This window comes from Acinonyx jubatus, chromosome D2 (genome assembly GCF_027475565.1).
Source record: "Acinonyx jubatus isolate Ajub_Pintada_27869175 chromosome D2, VMU_Ajub_asm_v1.0, whole genome shotgun sequence".
Lineage (NCBI taxonomy): Eukaryota > Metazoa > Chordata > Mammalia > Carnivora > Felidae > Acinonyx > Acinonyx jubatus.
The window spans coordinates 50,987,587-51,008,876 of NC_069393.1; the positions used below are offsets into that span (position 1 = coordinate 50,987,587).

General features: G+C 41.1%; 1 protein-coding gene across 12 annotated transcripts in view; it reads right to left on the reverse strand.

The window, feature by feature from the left end:
- CPEB3 (cytoplasmic polyadenylation element binding protein 3) overlaps nucleotides 1-21,290 on the reverse strand; it is a 191,917-nt gene that overhangs the window by 12,298 nt on the left and 158,329 nt on the right. For 11 of the 12 annotated variants that reach the window (XM_053207281.1, XM_027062622.2, XM_027062626.2 and 8 more), the window contains one exon: nucleotides 16,111-16,292. In XM_053207281.1, coding sequence (XP_053063256.1) covers nucleotides 16,111-16,292 — 182 coding nt within the window. Of the gene's footprint in view, nucleotides 1-16,110; nucleotides 16,293-21,290 lie in introns of those variants that run through there. The other variant, XM_027062627.2, reaches the window with a different exon arrangement.

Genomic DNA, 21,290 nt, shown 5'->3' on the forward strand with positions numbered 1-21,290 from the left:
AGGGCAAAAGTCAAGCAGTATCTCTGACAATTTAAATCAACAGAGAGAAGTAGATCTGTGAAGGACATTGGTAGGTATTCCTACGCCAAAGAGTGATTTTTGTCTCAAGTGGATTCACTCATACGGAATGCCTGGGTTTTGTAAGCCATCATATTAAAAACTGAAATACAATGGAGAATAAGATGTAGTTCTTCCCTAATATAATTTATGATCTGAGAGTTTCTTTTTTTTTTTAATTTTTTTTTTTTAACGTTTATTTATTTTTGAGACAGAGAGAGACAGAGCATGAACAGGGGAGGGGCAGAGAGAGAGAGGGAGACACAGAATCAGAAGCAGGCTCCAGGCTCCGAGCCATCAGCCCAGAGCCCAACGTGGGGCTCGAACCCACGGACCGTGAGATTGTGACCTGAGCCGAAGTCGGATGCTCAACCGACGGAGCCACCCAGGCGCCCGATCTGAGAGTTTCTTAAAGGCACTCCCAAACCATTTGTAATTTTCGCCTTACCTGAATGCTATTTACTATTACATGATGTTTTACTTGACTATCCACATTAATCCTATTCTTCCCAATAACAGATATGTAGCTACTAAATTGAAAATGTGTTTCTCTATTAATTGCCTAAATCATCCGGAGTATCAATAAGCTGTAACACGTGGAGACACTAATCTACTGGGATATTACTGATCTACACTCCATTATTAAAGTCCAAATACTACAGTTCTATGCAGAACCAGTCATATCATGAAATAGACCTTCTGCTTCAAAGGGATTTACAGGTATAGGAGATGAAAACTTCCTACAAGGAGATACCTAAATTCCACGCATCTAATGGAGATGACCATGCCCACAGATTCTGATGAATATGTGCACTTATTCATGAACTGTGATAACCAATAAGGATAAGAAGGACTGACGTGGAACCTGGATAAGTGGCTATAAGATGGATAAGGGAAATAATATATTTAGAATGATATAGGCAAAGAGAAAGCCATACTTGAACACACTGTTCTCAATGTTGACATTGTTTTGTATCTAACAAGCTAGAGAAAATATTTCTGTCTGCAGCTTTTTTGATATCAGTCAACAAAATGACCTCCCAATATAAATAAAGCAATGACAAAATAGCTCTTGGTGGCAGAGAGGACATACCTAGGGAGAAAAGAAATGATTTACAGATCCAAAATTCCCTCTCCTTGGACCCGAAATGTTGTAGTAATGAGAAGGGGGACAGAAGTCAAGGTTAAGCTTGGTTTGAATGATGTGCTAAATGTCCTATTAAGAACAGCTAAAGAACGGCCCCTGCCATAGTCTGTCCAGTGGTGACAGGGACAATCAAATTAAGTCTGTCAGATACGCAGCCACTCCAAGGCAGGTGAGACACGCTTACAGAGGGCTGGAAGTCGAGTAGAAGCAAGATTTTAGATAATGGAGTCACAGTGGACAAACTGGAGAAAGAGGTGAAACTTAACAGGGACATATGTAAAGGCTTGCTCAGAAGTGAGGTAGGCCATTTCTTATCTGGAGCAACATGCTTCCTGGAAAAACCATTTTATTCGGTGTACTAATGCTTTTAAATACTATGTGCTCCTAATGTCCTTGGCATGTGTCACAGAGTACATCTATCCATGCCTAAAAACCATAGTAACCTCATTAACATTCCCACTAAACATAGTGTCTTTACAGCTGCTAAAGCAGGTCCTTTACCAGCAGGCAATACTAAGATTATTTGGACATAAATTTTTCGTTTTCCAACTGACTATGAGCTGGAATCCTGCTGTTTAGAAAGCAGATGACAGATGCCTAGGAAATTAAAGCAGCAATGTGAAAATGGCTTTTCCTTAGCAACAAAGTCATCCACAACCTTCCAGATATAGCAAATATTCACAGTTATTAATTTTAGAAGCAATCTGGGGTAGATTAAATAAAAACATACGTGAAGCGGTTTGAACTTTCTTTTTACCTTTCAGAGGATGGGACTTACTACTTTTCGTATTCTCAAGTGTGAGGAGAAGAAAGGTTTTAAAGTCGTCCTTGGCTTTTTCCATAGTTCAAGAATGCTTATGTTGCCACCTTTGCCATGTTTACAGAGTGCACAGAGATCTAAGAGGACTCTGTCTGGCCTTAAGGTGATGTCTTCATGAAACAAAGAAGGGCCACCTGACAGGTTCCCACACAATCCATAGACTGACCCCCGAGTCTGGTTCTCTTCCATGCTGTTTGGGAATGGGGCTGGAGGTGAGGATATAAATCAGCCCCAAACCATGTTCTAATGGCGGAAGAGTGTATCATGTGGGGAACAAAGGGTAAGAAAATCATTAAAGATCTGCGAAACGCATAACTGCCACGGTGTCACCACCACCCCAGAACAAATGCGGAAGTGCAGAGTGCCCTGGCTCCATCTGTTAATTGGCTATTTCACAGTCTTGCAGGCCTCAGTTTCCCCTAAGAAACTGCTAGTTGACTGATATTCTCTGACTTCTGGGGTTAAAGAACTTGAATGTCCTACTGAGATAACTTCTTAGAAAAATGGCGATGGTCTTTTTCCCATGAGTATGCTCCTAAACAGCCTCTATGCTCAAATATGAGCAGGAAAGAACAACATTTAATCACTCTAAAGAGTTTTCATATTAAAAATTACCCCAGGGGTGCCGGGGTGGCTCAGTCGGTTTAGTGTGTGACTTCGGTTCAGGTCATGATCTTGTGGTCAGTGAGTTTGGGCCCCGCGTCGGGCTCTGTGCTGATAGCTCAAAGCCTAGAGCCTGCTTTGGATTCTGTCTCCCTCTCTCTCTGCCCCTCCCCCGCTCATACTCCTCTGTTCTGTCACTCAAAAATGAATAAATGTTAAAAAATAAAAATAAAAAAATTATCCCAATTCCAAGAGAAAGGATATAAAAAGAGAGATCAGGACAGGAGAGATCAGGGGTCAAGACTAGGAAGGAGAGACAAGACAAAAAGGTTCCATGCTGTTCAGAGAAGTGTATCTTTCTTTGGATGACCCGAACTCCATTAAAAAACTATTTCTAGTCAAAGGCTCTGCGATTCCCAGAGCTTCGAAATAAGCCCAGGAAGGATTAGTTCAGACGATATTTGAACTCACTTCTGGGCGTTGCTTCCTCTCAAAGGGTCAAATGAAACACAGCTATAGCTACAGCTGGGAAGTTTTCAAGCCAGCTCCAGCAGGGGCCAATAGGAGCAGCAAAGTAAAGGCCAGGCTGTAGGAGTCCCAGACTAAGGCTTGGAGCATAAATAGTCTGGGAACAGGTCATCAGAACCTGTACTTCTTTTGCTATTGAGTCATCGTTATCTATTCCAGCTGTGGCTGAGGACAAAGTGTGGTGTCATCAGCATTTCTGTTAGTATGGTTACTGGGTCATATTCATCTTCATGCAGGCTAAAAATATAAATCCTTTGATAGTCTGTGGCTAAAATTCAGGCCCAACATGTTTCTAGGGAAGAGAGAAAAAAAGATTAAATATGTGAGGTACTTGAAGTGCTTGCAAAGAAAGGTGCGATGGGTAACATCTCATTAAATCAAAAATAGTTATTCTAAAAGGATGCTATTCCAAGCAAATATTATGCACTATGGCTGAGCTCTCACAATGTTCCTTAAATAGGAGCGCCTGGGTGGCTCAGTGGGTTAAGTGTCCGACCTCGGCTCAGGTCATGATCTCACGGTCACTGAGTTTGAGCCCCACGTCGGGCTCTGTGCTGACAGCTCAGAGCCTGGAGCCTGCTTCAGATTCTGTTTCTCCCTCTGTCTCTGTGCCTCCCCAGCTCATGCTCTCTCTCTCTGTCTCTCTTAAAAATAAATAAACTTAAAAAAACCCCACAAAAACCCAAACAATGTTCCTTAAATAAAAGTATCAGAAAGCTTCCAATTAGCTAACCAAAAGTCAGTCTCTGGTCCTCAGCATTAAACTAAAACAAAATCATCAAGGGAACATTATTTATCAATGGTGGATTGATTTCAAAACTACTGATTACCGTTCTTATATAGAGACTGGTACGTGAGAGAGATACAATAGATAGTCTCAAGTCATCAAAAAGACGAAAAACTGTAACTACAAAAGGCGATCATCAAACACCCAGTGTCCCACTTACCACCACGGATACACAGTTGTTCTTCCCTGTCCCCACCCCAACTCTCTGGAGATGGAAAATACATGCCCAGCAATCCTACCTCTGTGTATTTATTGAAAAGAACTGAAATCAGGCCCACGTTCACTGCAGCCTTATTCTTCTTTTCCGAGATGTGGAAGCAACAACCTAAATTTCCACAGACATGGATAAAGAAATTGTGCTATACACATACAATGGGATATTAGTCTGTCTTAAAAAAGAATGAAATCCTGACACATGCAAAACATGGACGAACCCTAAGGCCACTATGCTGAGGGAAGTGAGTCAATCACAGAAGGGTGAATGTTGCATGAATCTATTTATGTTTCTAGGTAGTTCCACCATAAGCATCTTTGCCCCAAGCATTTTTGTTAAAACATTTTTGTTGTGTAACTAATTGGCTACAAGGCAATTTTATTGTAAAAAATAAAATCATGAAAAAACAAAAGAGCATCCATCTAAAAAGGACATCATGAAACATGAAAATGGTAACAAAATTAGAATGACTATTGTGAGGGGCGCCTGGGTGGCTCAGTTGGTTGAGCATCCGACTTTGACTTAGATCATGATCTCACAGTCCATGAGTTCAAGCCCCGCGTCAGGCTTTGTGCTGACAGCTCAGAGCCTGGAGTCTGCTTCGGATTCTGTGTCTCCCTCTCTTTCTGCCCCTCCCCTGCTCATGCTCTGTCTCAAAAAAAAAAAAAAAAAAAAAAGAATGACTATTGTGAAATACAAAATATCTGAATACAATCAAACCTATAGTGTAAATACACAGCAATACTGCATAAATAACTGATTTTATTTTGTGGATTGTACCTAAGCACTTGACTTCAAGTCTTTTGTTCAGAGTATTAAACTTTTTTTTTTTCTTATTGATTCATCTCATTTGGCATCACATTTTTTTCACTGAAATTTTTTCCTTCATTAAGAGAGGCTGTAAGTTTCCAAAAAATGGGATGCATATTTATAAGTAAACTTCGTATTGCTTTGTGAAAGCCTTCTACACCGTTCTTAGTTCTGGGCAGACTGTCACATGTTTACTGATAGACATTCCAAAGGTCAATGGGAAATCTGAGTTCAAAACTGTGTCACTGTGTAGACATTTCGGAGGGCTAAGATTTATACAATAAAAAAATAGGAGTACTGCGTCAATGGAGAAATAAACCAAACTGTCAACCCAAACTGCCAACCAGTTATTTTTTTCACTTTTTAGGGAAAAATTGCCTTAAGGCCAATTGGTTATGTGGTGAAAACGCTTGTGACAAAACTACCTATGGCAAAGATGCTTACCAAGAAAATACTGGACATGTCAATTTATATGACAGATCTAAAGTAGTCAAACTCCTAGAAAGCGGGAAGTAGAATGGTGGTTGCCAGGGGCTGGGAACAGTGGAAAGTAGGGGGTTGTTCAAAGGGTATCAGCTTTCAGTAGGCAAGATGAAAAAATTCTAGAGATCTGCTGTACAACACTGTGCTTATAGTTAACAATACTGTTATTGTGCACTTAAAAACTGGTAAGAGGGGAGATCTTACATGCTTTTTCACCACAATAAGAAAGAAAATATATGGTGGGTAGGACACACTTGGGAAAAAGGGATTAAGAAAGAGAAAAACAATCCCTACTTATTCAACTTCTAAATTTGAGGACAAAGAAGAAAAGAAGCTGAAAACACAGTGTTTTCTCAACTGGGTTCCCTAGAACGTTATTCCCAAGAGATGGTACATTTTAGAAGAGTTCCATGATCGAAAAATTTGTGAAAAACTACGTATTGTTTCCTGGAATCTTCACAACGACTGGTATATACAAGATTCTAAGAAGTCCTAGAATATACCAGCCTATTTAACTTTCTTCTAGAAAGCATTTCCAAACACATTTGACTCAGGAAAAAAAATATATATATATGTATGTATGTATATATATATATATATATGTGTGTGTGTGTGTGTGTATATATATATATGTATATTGTAAAATAGATATTAAAATCAAAAGGGACTCATGTTTCACAGAGAATATAGGGAATGGTGGTTTAGGGGAACTTCTTTTAGGGACAGATTCTGAGGCAGGCCAGACCTGCCTACAGAGAGCTCCTTCTGTTTCAAAAACTGAGATAACCAACCAGTGTTACCCCTGTCTTGCCTGAAATATTTAACCCATTTTATCATGTGAAATTTCAGTTACATTGTCTAATGAGTATCTTCCAGAAGAGTTCACATATTATTCATGGTTTCGTGTATATCAGTGTGTTCTCAGTACCACTAAATACTGACAGGGTGCTTTAAGTTTTTAAAATTGTTTTCATGAAAACACACACACACACACACACACACACACACACATCCTTCCTTCAAGTTATATAGTAAGTGGTATAGTGAGGACTAAATTCCAGATTGGCTGATTCTAGCCTAGTATCCTTTCTATTAGTAAGAAGGCCTCTGTGGGTTGAGTTGGCAGACTTTAACCTATGTCTACTGCATGATGCATTTCAAGTTATAAACATCTAACTTACAAATTTCTAGAAGACAAATGACTGAGTTGTGGTAAATAATAGTTGGGGAGAGACCACCAGATTTTTAAAAACAATTTTCTTTAATGTTTATTTATTTTTGAGAGAGAGAGAAAGAGAGACAGAGCACGAGTTGGGGAGGGACAGAAAGAGAGGAAGACACAGAATTCAAAGCAGGCTCCAGGCTCTGAGCCGTCAGCACAGAGCCTGATGCGGGGCTTGAACTCACAAACTGCGAGATCATGACCTGAGCTGGAGTCGGATGCTTAACTGACTGGGCCACCCAGGCGCCCCAAGACCATCAGATTTTTAAAAAGAAATTGTTCATATCGATCAAATATGTTTTTGTTAGGCTAAAGGAGATTCAACTGATTTTATCCTTATAAACTTTCTCAGGACCACACAGAGTAGATAGAAGGATAGAGAAACGGCCATATTAGAAGGATTACCTATTTTTTAATGATCTCATTTTTTTCACACTACAAAAACATTTCATATGTGAGTGACCTAGCCTTGAGTTATAAGGAAAACTGTATTTACCAGAGCTTTCATATCTTAAGTGTTCATCTGGCGTGACTTCTAAAAATACCATTAAAACAGACAGAATGAGTACAGGTGCCCTCTTCTGCCCTTATTGTACTTAAATACTTTAAACTGTTCCAGTTTTTCACAGAAGCACTGTTCGTGGATTATAAGCAAAATTTAATCCTAACCTTCTACTCAACTTCAGGTTCGAAATCTTTTCATTATCAGAGAAAAGATACTGGTTAAAAAAAAAAAAACCCACTTCTTTCTGGACTGAAGAAAAAAAAAACCTTAAATCCTTTACATGGAAAATGCATTTAGATGTTTACATCTATAAAAGGGACTTAAGAGACTATGTGTGTCTTGACTAATATCCAACCAACATGTTGGCAGATTGGCAGCTAATTTTTTTTTTTTTAGTGTCAACTTCAGCTATTTCACTGTCTCTATATTACAGATTCTTAGTGGAACTAAGTAGGTGCTTTAAAACTAAAAAAAATAAAAAAAGAGAGAGAGTCAAGAATTAGCCTTGGACGTATGATTAGGCAGCCGCACAATTTGAATAGGCCAGGCTCAGTAATGATACAAATCAACATCAGTGCCACCAAATAACTTTCCAAAGTGCTTCTTTCACCTGACACTGTTTAACTGCATGATAAACTGTAAGACAGGCTGGTGTTCTTACTACCACTGGAAAATAAAATCAATAAAATCAAGCTTCTACAAGGTGGTAAATTGCCCAAAGTCATGTGGTGACTGGGAGAGGAGCTAGGAGTATAGACTCTGACCTTACAATTGCCAAGCCACAACACTTTTTTACTATCGCCATGGTTCTCTGGGTGGCAAGGACAGGGCTGGGCATGGGGTTTACCCCTCTAAGGTGCTGATGGTCGTACATCATAAATGCCCCACTCTATTAGTGCTCCAGGGACCTGTTACCCGGGAGAGGGCGTCACATGCCTCGTGTGTGCCAAGGCAGAGACATCAAGAACTGCTGTGCTGGGCATCACATAACTTTAATATTGTCAATACAGGGACAAATTACCAACTGGCTGATAACTGGTGAATATTATCCATAGCATATGCATAATGTAACCTTTAAAGGTTTACATTTAAAATTTTAAAAATTTTTTAACGTTTATTTGTTTGAGAGAAAGAGAAGAAAGAGACAGAGCAAGTGCACAAGTGGGGGAGGGGCAGAGAGAGAAGGAGAAAGAGACAATTCCAAGCAGGTTCCATACTGTCAGCGAAGAGCCCGACATGGGGCCTGAACCCACGAACTGTGAGAACACGACCTGAGCCGAAATTAAGAGTTGGACGCTTAACTGACTGACCCACCCAGGGACCCCTAACCTTTAAAGGATTTATTTGAAGAAACTAACAATGTTTCATTAGAAGTAAAAACTAAGGCATAAAATTATATTTGTATCATTTAAAATTATTATTTTTATTTTTTGTATCTATTTGTGTATTTTATTTTTTCCTTTTTAAAAATTTAAATTCAAGTTAGTTAATATACAGCGTTATCTTGGCTGTAGGAGTAGAACCCAGCAATTCATCTCTTACATATGGCACCCAGTGCTCATTCTGAAAAGTGCCCTCCTTAATGCCCATTTAGATTTTCCTCACCCCTTGTGTCATTTATAATAATAACGTTCCCATAGTAAGGGTCATGATGACATTTAAAATGCCAAACATCTCCACCAAATGCTATAATCCAGTGCAGCTGCCCTGGTTCCTGCTCACTTGAAAAAGGTATCATATGAACACAACATAAAAGTGAAAAGCAAAAGCAAAGAACTGCAAAAAGGCACAGAACATTTTCCAGCTCATTTTGCTAAATTAAAAAGCGTCCAACTTCGGCTCAGGTCATGATCTCACAGTCCACGAGTTCAAGCCCAGCATCAGGCTCTGTGCTGACAGCTCAGAGCCTGGAGCCTGCTTCAGATTCTGTGTCTCCTTCTCTCTCTGCCCCTTCCCTGCTCACGCGTGTGTGCTTTCTCTCTTTCTCTGTCTCAAAAGTAAAATAAACATCTAAAAATGTTTTAAAAATGGCTTACAGATATATTAGAAAATCTTGATAATGAACTCCAGATGCGCCCTGTTCTGTGTAAAATATGTTCACCTGGGAAGTTACATGAACTACTGAAACATATATAAAACCCACAAAAGGACCTGTGATCTAACTCAGGGGTTCCGAGTCTAAGGTCTGTGGAAAAAGGACTTCATGGAAGAAATGGGCATGAAGAGACATTAGACCCTGGGTGGGCAGCAAGGTTCAGGGAGGGACCCCCATGAGCAGAGGCACCTCTGCCCTTAACGGACAGGTATGTTGAGAGTCTCCAAGCCTCTCTTAGATTCTCCTTTGTTGCAAAGTAAAGGGGTTGGACCACATCATGTCTAAGGTTAAGTCCAGCTTTAATGTCAAAATATAAATTTACTATACAAGTGAGTGTTCTTAATGAAGTAGGAAAAGAAAGCCATGCAAAAGTGCCCTTTTGTGGGTAGCTGGATATGCCAAAGGTTGCTAAGGGCTTCCTACCTGGGCTACCTCTCAGGTGACACTCATTCAACAACTTATTCATTCATCTAAAAACAATTAATTAATGTGTGTCCACTATGTGTCAAGTATTAAGTAGCTAACATGAAAGACACACAGTCATTGCCCTCATGAGTTGTACAGTTTAATAGGATAGAAGGACATTAAACGAAACAATATTTCATCACAGAGGTATTTAAGGCCACAAAGGAATGGTAGACGGTATCATGACAATGATCAAACAACGAGCTTACAAAGAGATGTAAGCTCCACTGAAGAAAAGATTCCTAAAAATATTACAATTCAGCTGAGACCCGAAGGAAAAATGGGTATTAGGCAAGGAGAAAAAAAAAGTATGTATAAATGACCTTAAAAAAGAGAGAAAAAGGCCTTGACTGGCTCAAGACAAGGAAGAGAGCGCTAAGGCAAAAGAAGTATGTAGTGCATGAAGGGTCACGTAGGCAATAGAAATTAAGGATTTTGACCTTTATCCCAATGGCAATAGAACATAACCAAGGGGTTTAAAGGAAGGGAAGACATGATTCACACTACGAGTTTAAAAGAGGCTGTTGGCTCAGTCAGTAGAACATGAGACTCTTGATCTCAGGGTCATGAGTTCGAGCCCCACGTTGGATGTGGAGCCTATTTAAAAAAATATATATATACAGTAAGTAAACAAATAAATAATCACTCTGGTTTTTATGTAAAGAATGAACTGAAGATTGGCTACGCAAAGTGGGGAGACGGTGGGGAAGCTCCCCTAGATGTCCAGGTGAGAGATGAGAGTGACTCATCCAGTACCCTTGACAGCCTTCCATGGTCGCTTCCAGTCCTTGTTCTCCCATATATCATCCCGATTTATCCTACACACTCACTGAGTGCCACCCGTGTGCCAAGCATTCCCATTCAGACCTCTGGGCACAGGCTGCAGTCAAGATCCTGGCAGCTCTGTAAGGGAGCACCATTAGCAGACCCTTCCACCTCTCTGAGTCCTCCCACTACCAGCCATACCACGGCAAGAAGTTTGTTGAAACGCAGATTTACCAGCCAACTCAGTAAGTCACATATTCTTGGAGGACTCTGATTATAGCTGCAGCCTGGGTCACAAGTTTGCCTCAACAGCCGGGGCTATCTCGTTCCTGTGACTTCACAGAGTACAGGCTAAATAAGGAGGATCCCCTCCATATAATAAATAAATAGGATACATGCAGTGTCTCCGCCCCCTTCCCCACTGGGGGTTACTGTGCAATTGATCCTCGTACTGCAGGCTTGAAGGCTGTTCGGTTCAATACCCCTTCCTGTGTTCTAAATCTTACTGTGGTGATGGCTGCACAACTATGTAAACATGCTACAAATTATTTAACTATACATTTTATTTTAAAAAGTCCTTTTTTTCAGTTTTGAGAGAGAGAGAGAGAGAGAGAGAGAGAGAGAGAGAGCACGCAAGCAGGGAAAAGGCAGAGAGAGAGAGTGGGAGAGAGAGAAAATCCCAAGCAGGCTCCGCATCACCAGCACAGAGCCTGAAGTGGGGCTCCAACCCACAAACCGCAAGGGCGCGACCAGAGCTGAAGTCAGAGGCTCAACTGACTAAGCCACCCAGGTGCACCTAACTGTACAATTTAAATTGGTGATTTGTATGGCATGTGAATTATATCTACGTAAAGCTGCTACCAAAACAAAACCCAAAACTGCCACCTCTTCCTTAAAAAGGGAGGGCATTCTGGGTGAGTGAAACGACGGGAGAGGGAGAAAAGTGCCAAAGTACAGGACTGACAGATCCCACAGATGTTGCATACTGACATATTTTATTTTACGATAAGCAAGCCAAAAGGTCACTAAGACTGTGAGAAGAAATCAAATCTATAAAGGTTGTATTTTCCCCAAGAGCCACTCCATCTAAAAACTTAGCCAAAGTGCAGCAATAACAACAACAACAGTAGATACATAAATGGTTAAATTCTCAAAAGAGAGGTCCTTTTTGAGAAAAGTTGGCTGGATACAAAAGAGGTAAAGGAAATACACCAAATTCTTCTTCGTGTGCCTCCCACAGTTTACCTAGGGAAGGTGCAACCTGAGAGCACACCTTAGTCCCAGAACTTCCCAAGTTGCTGGCACTGCTGCTCTGCAGGCGGCCCTCTCCCACTCTCCACACGGGCCCAAAAATGAAGGGGTTAGAGCCTGCAAACAGCAAGCAAGCGGTCCTTAAAATGCTATCTATAGGGGCACTTTGGTGGCTCAGACGGTTAAGCGTCTGACTCTTGATTTCAGCTCAGGTTGTGATCTCACGATTCATGAGATTGAGCCCCATGTCGGGCTCTGCGCTGACAGCATGGAGCCTGCTTGGGATTCTCTCTCCTCCCCTCTCTCTGCCCCTCCCCTGCTTGTTCTCCCCCTCTCTCAAAATAAATAAACATTGGGGCGCCTGGATGGCTCAGTCAGTTGAGCGTCCGACTTCAGCTCAGGTCACGATCTCACGGTCCGTGAGTTCGAGCCCCGCGTTGGGCTCTGGGCTGATGGCTCAGAACCTGGGGCCTGCTTCCGATTCTGTGTCTCCCTCTCTCTCTCTGCCCCTCCCCCATTCATGCTCTGTCTCTCTCTGTCTCAAAAATAAATAAACGTTTAAAAAATAAAAAAATAAGTAAATAAACATTAAAAAAATGTTATCTATAGGTTGATGTTTTTTTTTTTTAATTCACTGATGGCATTATATCTGCATTCATAATGATACCGACAGCAAATGAAGTTCCTGTGACCAGAAAGGTAATAAAGGTTGATGCTATTTAAGATAGTCAAGTCTTGGTTTAAAGGCAACTCTAGGCTAATATAAGAAAGAAGGAGAATAAGGCTATAGCATTTTGGAATTTGCAATATCAAGGAAAAGGGATTATGGGCACAGAAAGATACATTCTCCTGACTTTTAGGACAGCAAGTTTCAAAACCTTAGCTATTGCCAAAAACCTACAGGGGTTATTCAGGAAAGAAGGTTGTGCCTAATAAATTTTCTGCAGACAATGAAGAACAGAGCCACTGAGAAATAAAAAGAGCATTACCTAAGGAAATACCGATGTAGTTATATATAATGGGAGATCTCTGGAAAGCTCAAACTTAAGCTTTAAGAGAAAGAAAAAGAAAAAGAAAACTAGGGATGAACTTTAAAAAGCATCTAAGAAGGGTGCAGTTAACAGAGGCTCAAAATGCCAGAGTCAAAAAAAATAAGGTATTGTTGGCTACGTTCAAAGTAAGAAGGAAACAAGAGGACAGAGTAACAATTTGGGGGAAGGGAATGGAATGTTCACAGAACAGTGAAAAAGGAACCTATTTCAGCATGGAAGCTGGCTTACGTCTCTAAGATAAGGAAAATGGTCTCCATATTGGTCAAAGAAACAAAGGGCGTGAAGAGGGAGCCAGGAGCCAGGAGCCAGGAGCCAGAGAAGAGGGACTGGGCCACTTTGAATGACTTGCAATTTTCTCACTTAGATGACTCTCATCCCGCGGCACTGAAGGAACTGACAGGATGTGGATGGAGGTGGCATTCTGGTGACCACAGCAGCAGTCCCACCGTACATATGTATGATGTGTTACATTGTGTATATTGCTTTCTGTCCACTCTCTCTTCTGGGCTTCTCACAGGGCTGTTACTACTGCCTTATACACCAAAGCTCAGCATTTAAGTAATGTGGCTACAACCACATAGCCCCCTGGGAACGAGACCAGACATAAACCCAGCCAGTGCTCTTTACACTAACCAGTGGTCTTTTCATTACATCTTCAGCAGAGCAACTGATAAAATTCAAGCTACATGATTTTAACAACATCAGTATTGAGTGCATTTGTACCAAGATGAATACTGTTAACCATCAAGTGCTAGTTACTAAATATCTATCCAAATGTCATACAGCTCTGGCTGATGTTCAATCCTCAAATCCCATTTAGTCTTCAGACCATCCCCAGGAGGGAGTTACAGATGAGGGCCCAAGGCTCCTGGCACTAAGTAACTTACTTGGGGTCATCAGTGACTAGTGCAGCAGAAATTTAAAAGTATTGAAATCTATTCTAGCTCCAAACTCCACACTCTTCCCATTACAATTAACTGCTACTCTAAATGGTTATCAAGGACTACTTTACGATATGGAAGGTACGGATAACTCAAATGCAGTGGGAAGAAAATAGTCAATGGCTTTCTCAAGTCCTCGGGAGTTTGACACATTCTCATAAGCATGGCCCATCATCATGCTCACAAAAGCAAAGCCACTTCTCTTTTAGCCTGGTTCTATGTCTTGTGGGAAGACGTGCTAAAGGGCTGAGTATAGCAGAAGAAGGGGAAGGGGCTGTCAATAGAACAAACAGTATCTGAATTTACTGTGATTTTAAAAGAGGCTCGGAGATTGCCATGTTTCCGGGGGCAAGTGTACTTCCCTCTGGTAAGGAGTAGGTTAGAGGTTAGCCTGGGGGCAAAGGGAAGATAGAACCATGGGGGATGGAGGCTTCTTTTCTCTTTTAATTTTTACTTTAATATTTATTATTTTTGAGAGAGAGAGACAGGGCATGAGCGGGGGAGGGGGAGAGAGAGAGAGAGAGAGAGAGAGAGAGAGAGAGAGAGAGAGAGAGAGAGAGAGAGAGAAAACACAGAACCCAAAGCAGGCTCCAGGCTCTGAGCTGTCAGCACAGAGGCCGACGCAAGGCTCAGACTCACGAGTTGTAAGATCATGACCTGAGCCGAAGTCAGATACTTAACCAACTGAGCCACCCAGGCACCCTGGGAAATGGAGGCTTCTTTATCTTTTCTAGTACCTACCTCCTGTCTAGTCACTAGTTCTGGCTTCACAGGGGGAAAAGCATACAGATGAGAATCTAAGGCTCTTCAGGTTAAGTTTATTGCCTGGGGTCACCAGTGACAGGTGCAATAGCAGTCTAAATGTAATAGAATCTGGTGTTTTCAGACTCACAAAAGTACAGGCACAAGCAGGTTCACTGGCACCAGCAGCAGTACTTAAGAAAATCCTCCAAGTATAGCCATTCGTCAATTTAACAAAGGTTTATCGAGCACCTACTACCGTAGCTGTACATCAAGCAATGGGTAAGCACTGGAAATGGAGCAGAGAGAGAGACAGACAGCGACAGCCTATCTTCGTGGAGCTGACAGTCTGAGGGGGATTACCGCTATAAAAGGGGAAGCTCAGAACGCTGTGGGTGCCTGAAAACTAGGAATGGAGTTGGATCTTTATCACACCTCAGAGTCTCCATTAATTCAAAGAATTTCAAAATTCTGAAAAAAGAGTTCTTTTATTTAGTTTAATTACAAAAACAAACAAACCACCACTACTTACTTTTCAGGAGCCCAGTAATGTAGCAACTAATTATTTTAGGCACTGGCTTTTCTAATTTGATCAGGTAAACGTCTTACTAAAAATATAACTTGCTGAATATTTAAAAATCCATCACCAACTGAAACTTCCACCTTCCAAGAAATTTAAGTTTGCTACACAAAATTAGTCAAAAGTTGACCATAGAGAGTACAGGTGGAACTTCATAGTAGGATATATTTATACTACTTTAATTTATTCCAGTCCAACGTATGCCCCAAGAACATCCTTTGCTGGAAGCTGTTAACAGCCACAGTTTGCACAGGGAGGTGTTCAAGACTTGAACTAGTCTACTTGCTCTATTCCTTCATTAATACAGGTGTCAGATGATCTCCTGCTACCTTCTATTCCCCCAAACTTCCAAAGAGTGGCAGAGCTAGGATCTAAGGGATTTAAACCTACGTCTGTCCACAAAACCAACTGAGCACACCAACCCCCTACAACTCTATTGCATGTCCCCTCTTTACATCAGAGGTAGCAAATCAGAGGTTACATCAGAGGTACCTGCCTAATGGGCAGGCAGGTAACACCATGGTGCAAAAGGGCAGGTAATGCATATGCATATAGCATACGAGCAGGACTACAGGGAGTTGGAGAGGGGACTGGAAGGGGTAGCAGCTATTTTGTTCCAATGATTGCTATCATGTGTGATCTTGCAATTTTAAGAGAAACCAGAATTTCAAAATTTTATGTACACTCCTGAACATTAACATTAAACGTTAGTCCAAACTTATTTGAGAGCACCAGCTCGCAACCTTTGTTAACGCACCGTTGGCATCATCTTTTGAACAGTACCAGTTTGGTATGCTAAATTCTGCAGGGTTATTTTCATAAGCGTAACATCACCCTGGGGATGGGTGAGGCAGAAGGTTCATTAACGCCCTAAATTTCATGGGTACTCTCTTTTTCAGGCAGTCTAGAGGGAGGGACTCGTGGACTCATACCACGGAGGGCAGAGTTGCTCACTTTTGATCACAAGGTGCTTTTCTCCCCAGGGGCCCAGAAAACAAACTGCATTTCTTCCCCCTAGCAATTATAGCCTAAGCAGTTGCTTACCCGTTTGTCAATGTCATTGTGTTGGAGCTGCACAAAGCGAGCGCTGATGGCTGCAATGTAACTCTGCTGATTGGAGAACGCCACGCGGCCAGCACCTTTGGGGTACTTCAGCTCTGGGTCCGTATCGATGCCAGCATAGCAGACACCACCATACAAACGGTCCATGATCATTGCCAATTCAACTGCAAGAAAATAAACACAATTTGGTATGAATGTTTAGAAGGCACTTTTGCTCAGGAGAAGGAGGAACTGTTTAAGGGTCATGCAGTATAATTAATAAAAGGAAAACCCATGTTAAGTATCATGAAGAGTGTCCACATCAGTCTTAACAAACTCAGGCAGGGGAGATCCTCATATTTACAAATAAAATGAAAAAAAAATTACGAATTCACACAACACACACACACACAAATTTACATAATCGGAACTTCAGCAAAAGTATAAAAGGAATCATCTAACAGCAATCCTCCTGTTCCACTTTCTGTTTAGTCCACTGGAGTGGGCCCTGGGTAGGCAAAGCATTTCAAATGATGCCCTACCAAGTTAATTCTAAACAGCCCTATTTACTGACCTCTAAGGCTAAAAGCAATTACTAAAGTCACACTGCTATATTAAGATTAAGCTATAGAAAGAATTAACTCCTCTCTTTAATTAAAGGCAATATATTTATAACCTTAAGGTAAATCTCTACAATTAAATATTTTTTTAGTATATTCTATCCCAATTGAGAAATCTCCACACTAGCCTCTCACACTGAATTGTAAATAATAATAATAGTAATAATTATAATAGCAACAATGAACATTTATTGAGCACTTACAATGTATCAGGAAACACTAAGCTGCCTTAAAGGCAGTAAAAACATACCCTTCCTGTACTCTGCTATGAATCCAGAGGTCTGGTCTGCACTCCTTGCCACATTTCTTCTAAATATACCTTTATATTGGTATATTTACAAAACACCTATACAGAAGGCATTTGAAAATTGGACCATTCCAAAGATCTGATATTCTAAAATTATCCTCATCATGTCAAGGAAAGACATGTAGCAGTTACTTACCTGGATCCAAATTTCCTGAAGGTAACTGTTTACTTGATACTGGATGGCACTTCCTCCACGTATGAACATTCCTTTCAGGCTACTCATATGATTTAAGTCCAAAAGACTTATCCCTACCCTTGGGGAACGACCCAAGAACCCACTTTCCTCAAACACCTAGATACGGTATTTAGAAAGGAGAAGACAGGGTAGGTGGATGATGGCCTGGGTCATAGCCAGTGTGCAAAGACCATCACATCACATAACAGACTTCCACAGGAATCAGTGTTTGGGGGGAAGGAAAGCAACACAACCCCCTGAGGTACAGGAGGAACTCTGTAGCAGCTACAAGGGCTGGAGAGTCGAATAGCGTAAGAACCCCACCAGACTTCTACGAAAGAGGGAAAAGAGGGAAAGAGGGAAAGCCAGGCACTACTGGTTCCTGAAGTATGAGACCGCTGAACTGGTAAGAAAAGGTATGCAGCCATGACAGAAAGGCTGTCTTTCTACTGAACTTTTTCAAGATTTCTCTCCATAATGCTGGTGATTGTTTTCTAAGTACTGTTCTTAAGAAGAATGATCTGCAACCAACAGATTTTGGAATTTTCAGAAGGTGAGCAAATAAGCAGGCAATCACTAAGCCCAAGAATAAGTGCTATTAAAGATAGAACCAAAAGCTATCCCAATTATCCCATTATGATCAGAATTACTGAGTCATATCAACCAAAGAACATGCTGATTAGAGCCCAAGTAGACTGTGATTGCAGTCGTGGGGCAGGATCCAGGAATCACATTCATTCAAGCAATGCAAGAAGAATCATGCACATACCCTGAATATCAGAGTTCAATAAGTCCTCACACTTCAGCCCAAAAACCTCTGATGGCTTGAGGACCTCCTCACATGGCTAATGTTACTTCAGGAACAGAGACTAAGACACTGAGGTAGAAATAATTAAGTGCAGTCATGAATCAATTTCCCTTATTGGTCAAGGGGCTTAATAAAATAAGCAACCTCAGGAAGTGGAAATTAAACGCTAATTTTCCAAAGACCCAGCTTCCCCTGGAATGGAATAAGAGAGCAAGCACTCCCTCAGCCTGGTGAACAGCCCAGGAGAAGAATGTCCGCAAGGAACTGAATGCCACTTGTCTTCCACCCTTAGAAAGGACTCATGAAAGCACTCATTTAGAGAGAAGGTATACTGCCTGAAAGCTTGAAGCCCCAGCTAAGGAGAAGAGTTACTATAACCATAGGCTCTTTTACAGCGCAGTGGTCTCCAAAGGAATTTTAGGGATCCTCGGACATCAGAGAAGGTGGTTCCACAGCACGAACATTCTATTACTTGGTGAATCTAGCTGCTGGAAAATCATCTTCACATGCCAAAGATTAGGTCGTGACTGATATTGCTGGCAGTTAAGTACTTTTGATATAAAGCAAAAACCCTCACTCATTCTTTTATGAAAGCTAATTATAAATAAATCCTTTCTACTTGTACACTTTTATACAGTCATTTTCTTGGCCACCAAAATTGGCAGACGTTTAAGGCAATGAAATCTCACTCAAGTGAAGGACAACTTGTTGAGAAGCTACAAGAAATCAAGGTGACTAAAAAGTTGTTTTGGGAGAGAGTTTGAAGATTTCCCATCCCTCTTTCTACCCTAATCTCTGTTTTAACTACAGAAGGTCTAATACTGTGATCACTCTTGAAGAAAAGTAAATAACAGTCAAACAACTGCTGTTTATATTTAATCCTTTACTCAGTCAGCTACTCTTCACTACAAGCACACTTGCTGCAGGCTAAACTCATGCTGGGTTCTAACACCAGATTGGTGTCATTTAAGTACTAAACAGAATTTCTAATTATTGAGAAAAGTAGCCATGCTTGGTAAAAACAGCATTATAAAAAAGAGAGAGACCAATTGAATTCATCCACTACACAGGTGACTAACAGAAACACAGAACAAGACTTTCTTAAGTCCTATAAATTTCTAATCTAAAACATTTTCTTTATATAGAACATAAAATTCACCTACAGACGTCAAAATTTAAAACTATGTTTAGAGACTAGCTTTTATTTATTTATTTGTTTGTTTATTTATAAATGTTTATTTTGAGAGAGAGAGAGGAAGCACATGCACATGTGCACAAGCAAGCAAGGAAAAGGGAGGGACAGAGAGAGAGGGAGAGAGAGAATCTTAAGCAGGCTCTGCACTGTTAGTGCAAAGCATGACATGGGGCTCAATCCCATGACTGCAAGATCATGACCTGAGCCGAAATCAAGAGTCAAAGGCTTAACTGACTGAGCCACCCAGGCACTCCAAGAGACTAGGTATTAAAAGGATTCTTTAAAAGGAGTATCACCAGCTAATACAGGAAAGCTAATATAAATTCCCTTCTGATGTGGGTGAAGCTGAGCCATGAAGAGGACTACCACTCTGACTACTTAGGAAGAAGAGAGAAAAACAGAAGAAAAGCAGGATCTGGCAGAAGTCAACTAAAACCTTCATGGGGTTATCTATATCTTGTGATCTCAACCCTGCTCATGAAATGTAGTTTTGATCAAGGATGTGCCTTATTGGAAAAATGCAGCCAACTCTACTAAGCCCATGACAACGAATCCTCATTCTAAACCATCCTCTGTAGAAGGCAGACAGTGCAGCTCCCAGGCACATTCGTAACATTTGACCTGAGGAAGATGAGGCTACCAGAGCAGGGAATAGAGGTGGAGGTTGGAATTCAGACAGATGGAAGTGACAGCAGGCATCCAGAGTCCATGTGGAAGGCAGGAATCTTCAGACGACTTTTTATTTTTCCCTTCCTATCCAAACAGTATTCACAGGATCTGTCTGGTCACCACAGGGGTGGGGAATCAGCAGGTCTGGTAGCCATATCCAATGGCATTTTGTACTTTCGATGAGACACTTTGTGCTCCTGACAATTCAAGTCATCTCAGGAATGGTAACAACAAAACTACTAGGACTCTGATCTATAGATTGGCTCTTGAGATGAGCTTCACTATGTCACAGCCGGAGAGGGAAACAAGAATATTGCAGTTGTGTGTAGCATACAGAAATCTAAGAATTCCTCTGGGTTGTGGAGACTATGCCTCTGAAATTGAATCTAAACCCCACTTATGGTTCCTTGGATTTTTTTTTTTAATGTTTATGTATTTGTGAGAGAGAGACAGAGTGTGAGCGGGGGAGGGGCAGAGAGAGAGAGACAGACAGACAGACAGACAGAATCCAAAGCAGGCTCCAGGCTCTGAGCTGTCAGCACGGAACCTGATGCGGGGCTCGAACTCACAAACCGTGAGATCATGACCTGAGCCGAAGTAAGACGCTTAACTGACTAAGCCACCCAGGCACCCCTGTTCCTTGGATTTGCTTCTGAATCTTCACAGAGATCTGAAAGGGACTTTAGCTCACCAGAGAGAAAATCATGATGACTCCCTCATCCTACCCCACACCAGAGTCCTGTTCCTATCATTTAACTAGATTTCAAAGCCAGCCATAGGCAATGTCTAAGTCTGAGATACTATGAGAACCAAATGGTGTAGAGCAGGAATGAAAATCCCCAAGGGAAATATCAACACATTCATCTTTCCAGATTCTAAACTGTGAATCTAGAAGCCACATTTCTTCTTTGTGGAAATAAGTACAAAGCAAACAGGAAAGAGGCAGAAGGCACCTCGGGATGACAAAGAGATCTGGACTTCTGAAAGAAAGCAAGATTCAACTAGAAGCTGGACTGTCTAGGTTTTCTACCATAGCCGAATTGGTTAGCAAGGCAGTTCACACATTTTAAATGGTGAAAATATGCTCATAAACTTCCACTAAGAATATTTTCAAATAACTGTATGAACAACCAACTAAGTCGGAGGGAATGAGCACCAAACTTGATTAAATCAGACTGGTATCCAGTTGACTGTTAATACTGTTACTGAGACAACATCTCAGATCTCAGCTTGATAAAGCAGCTTCCTTCTGTACAAAGAGCTCCAAACTTGGAAGTCTGGAGACCTGAGTTTAAATCGTGGCATTTCTACTTATTGTGGCCTTGGCCAATCACCCCCCTTTGAACTCTGCTTCCTTATCTCTAAAATGAAAAGTCCACCACTTACAACGTTATCATGACGATTAAACA